We start from the raw sequence: 3,389 nt of genomic DNA on the forward strand, positions 1-3,389 counted from the left end.
ATGATTATAACAACAATGGAAATAATAATAATAATGATAATAATGATAATAGCAAAATATCAATAATGATAATAATGATAATGATTATCATAATGATAATAATTATGATAATAATGACAACAATAATGATAACAGAATAATGATAATAATGATAATGATAATAATAATGATAATAATGATGATAACAATAAAATAATGATAATAATAATAATAACAACAACAACAATAATAATGATAATAAAATGATAATGATAATAGTAATAATAATAATAATGATAACGATGATAATAATAATGATAAAAAGATAGCAATAAAAATCAAAATAATAATGATTATAAAATAAATAATTATCATTATTTCTAGTTATTATCATTGATATCATCATCATTGTTATTATCATCATTATTATTATTATTTGTATTATAAATATTGTTATCATTATCATAATCATAATCATTATCATCATCTTCATTATCATTATTACCTTTATCATCATTATTACTTCTATCTTTTTCATTATCGTTATCATCATTATCATTATCATTATTATTATTATCATTATCATTACTATAACTATTATTATTATATGATCTTTATCATTAACATAATTATCAGCTCCGTGTCATTAAGCAATTGTTTTCATTATTGTCATGATTATAGTCATTATTTAATATGTCATCAACATTATCACAATCACCACCATCCTCATATATCTAATAATTACAATATATAATGAAAAGATGATAAACAATAATTCTTGTTTATAACAGAAAATCACAAATATTTGAAAACGAAGAAAATCAAAAGAGAAAAAAAAAGTTTTATGCACGTAACCCCTTCCCATCAAAAGAGAAAAAAAAAGTTTTATGCACGTAGCCCCTTCGCCTTCGCATTCACCTTTAACCTTACTCGAGGAAAGACGCACTATTCTTGAACAAAGAATTTTTCCGTAGCGTAGGAGACTGAGAGACCCAAACTAGCCGGGAGGAAATGGAATAGGAAATGGTCTCCGGCTAGTACTAGTTAGTCACACCGCCGCCCGTGTGTCTTATTCTGTCTAGTTTTGTCTGTTGTGCTTAAAGTTGCTCTGTCGGCGCCTCTGTCAACATCCACGCCCCTTCGGTTTCGGGATGGGGGCGGGGGTTGGGGGGGTTGGTTGCGGAGGGGGGGAGGAGGAGGGGAGGTGGGAGGGGAAGGGGCGGGTTGGATGGGGAAGGGGCGGGGTGGGAGGGGAAGGGGCGGGGTGAGAGGGGAAGGGGCGGGGTGGGATGGGGGGTGAGAGGGAGGAAGAAGGGTGGGGGCATAAGGGGAGGAGGAAGGGGAGGGGCAGGAGGGAAGGAGGAAGGGGAGGGGCAGGAGGAGAGGAGGAAGGGGGACAGGAGAAAGAGGGAGGAGGAAAGGAGGGGACAGGAGGGGAGGAGAGAGAGACGAGGAAGGAGGGGACAGGAGGGGAGGAGAGAGCGAGGAGGGAGAAATGAGGGAAGGGAGAGGGAGGGGAGGAGGGGGTGGGGGGGTGTTCTACGCTACACTCCCGGCAGCAGCAGCATCGGGAAGAGGTTATCGGCTCTTCATTTTCATCATCATTTTTTTTGTTATCCTTCTATGTCTATTTTTGGTTTTATAATGCGAATGGGTCTTGATATTAATCGGGCATTGCTTGTGTCGATTTTTCATCACGTTCCTTTCTGTCGTTGGTATTTTTACTCTCTTGTTGCTGTTTCGTATTCATGGAAAGTCGTAATGTATGACTAATATCACTGGGAGTTTGTTAACCAAATCATATAGACATGTAACTATCATTACTATCTTCATCTTACTGGCAATTTTATCACCATTAGCTTCTTATCATCATCAAAATAAATTTGGTCATCTTCAGCGCAATTTACCATAAACAATTGTCAAAATTCCATAAGAAAAAAAAAATCTGAAAGCCAAAAATTTTCACTCTGTATAATGCACTAGAAATACCAAAGGATTGTTTTGGCGGGAGTCTGACCCACTCGTCTGGAAGCAGTCGTACGCCCGGCAGCGCTCCGGCCATAGTATTTCTGGCGAGCACGCGGCGCCTCGGACAGTCTACGCCGAGGAGAGCAACTGCGAGGCGGTCAGCGTGTGTCGGCTCCCGGCGAACGAGCTTCACTCAAACTCTCTGGACGCCCCGAGAGTGTCGAAAGATACGGACTTCGGATCGGCGCCGGAGGTCTGGATCCGAGAAAGTTTTCGGAGACGAAATGAAAGCGGTCGTGTAAGATGGTTTTGGTGAATAGAACTGTGCATTGCATTTCGTGAGGTTTTCATGTTTCCACACAAGAATTTAGAATACCATCCGAAGGCTTGATCAGTCAGGATGGTAATGATAAACAGTACCTACAACTGGAAGTTGTTCTTGCTCCTTGCTCGCTGTTAAGATGGGACAGTGCCAGTACTGCCGCCGGAATCCTTCCTCAAGCAGCGCGGACGCCCCGGGCCAGGAGCCGTCCTACACCATGAACCACCAGACCAGAGAGGCTCTCGCCGGCAGGCACTCCGGATCCGACTCTGCGGTTGACTCGGGCCACAGCTGCTGCGACGAGGCGAGCTGTGGCGGCGAGCAGGGGAGGAGCAGCCACAGCAGCGAGTCCTCGGGGAAGTACAGCCTGCGGGAGTCGGTGGGGAGCGTGGCCGAGTGCGAGAAGGCGTCCCTCTCGCACGGCCAGGCCAGGGCCCTCTCCGGCGAAATGCAGGAGCTGTCGATTTTCAGTGAGAACGAAAGCAGTTCGGAGAAAGGCGGAAGTGAGGCGGGCGGGGGCGACGAGGACGCCCTGCGGCCGCTGCAGGACATCCCTCGCTCTCGAAAGGTCTCGAGAGGATCAACGGGAAGCGACCGAGGATCCATCTCCTCGATATCGTCGGTGACAGCGGTGCTGCGAGCGCGACTCTCCAGGTCTTCCTCCCTCAAGGTCGAGCGGAACTGCGACGACGGCGGCGGGACGCCCACCCTGGGCTCGCCTCCCCTGACCTCGGGGCAACAGCCGAGGCGGGCCGTGTCCCTCCGCCTGCCCCGCAGCCACCGGCGGGGCCACGATTCCGACACGAACCTGCCCACCATCTACGTGGAGGACTCGCCGCAGTCGAAGCACCCCCAGGCGCCGGGGAGGGGCCGCAAGTCCTCCCTGCGCCGTGCCTTGTCCCTGCTCAGCGTCAACTCGCTGGCCAGACACTACCCGCCGCAGCCCAAGACGCAGAAGCCAGTGCAGAAGATCCTGCGGCAGCCGCGGCGCCGCCACAACACCGTCAGGGGCATGAGCGGGATGGCCATCGACAGGGCCAACCAGGCGGGGCTCCAGCGGGCCAACACCCTCTACTACCCGACGGCCGCCACCCTCAGGCACTCGTACGCCGTCCGCCGC

The 3,389-nt window shown here is 47.9% G+C and overlaps 1 protein-coding gene across 1 annotated transcript in view; it reads left to right on the forward strand.

Annotated features, from left to right (window-relative positions):
• Positions 1–2,057: 2,057 nt before the first annotated feature.
• LOC138867702 (uncharacterized) overlaps positions 2,058–3,389 on the forward strand; it is a 1,588-nt gene continuing 256 nt past the window's right edge. The window contains exon 1 of the mRNA XM_070144268.1: positions 2,058–3,389. This exon is cut by the window's right edge and continues 256 nt beyond it. Within this exon, the coding sequence (XP_070000369.1) occupies positions 2,409–3,389 (981 nt within the window). The 5' untranslated portion in view covers positions 2,058–2,408.

The sequence above is a fragment of the Penaeus vannamei genome, chromosome 31, assembly GCF_042767895.1.
Source record: "Penaeus vannamei isolate JL-2024 chromosome 31, ASM4276789v1, whole genome shotgun sequence".
Classification (NCBI taxonomy): domain Eukaryota; kingdom Metazoa; phylum Arthropoda; class Malacostraca; order Decapoda; family Penaeidae; genus Penaeus; species Penaeus vannamei.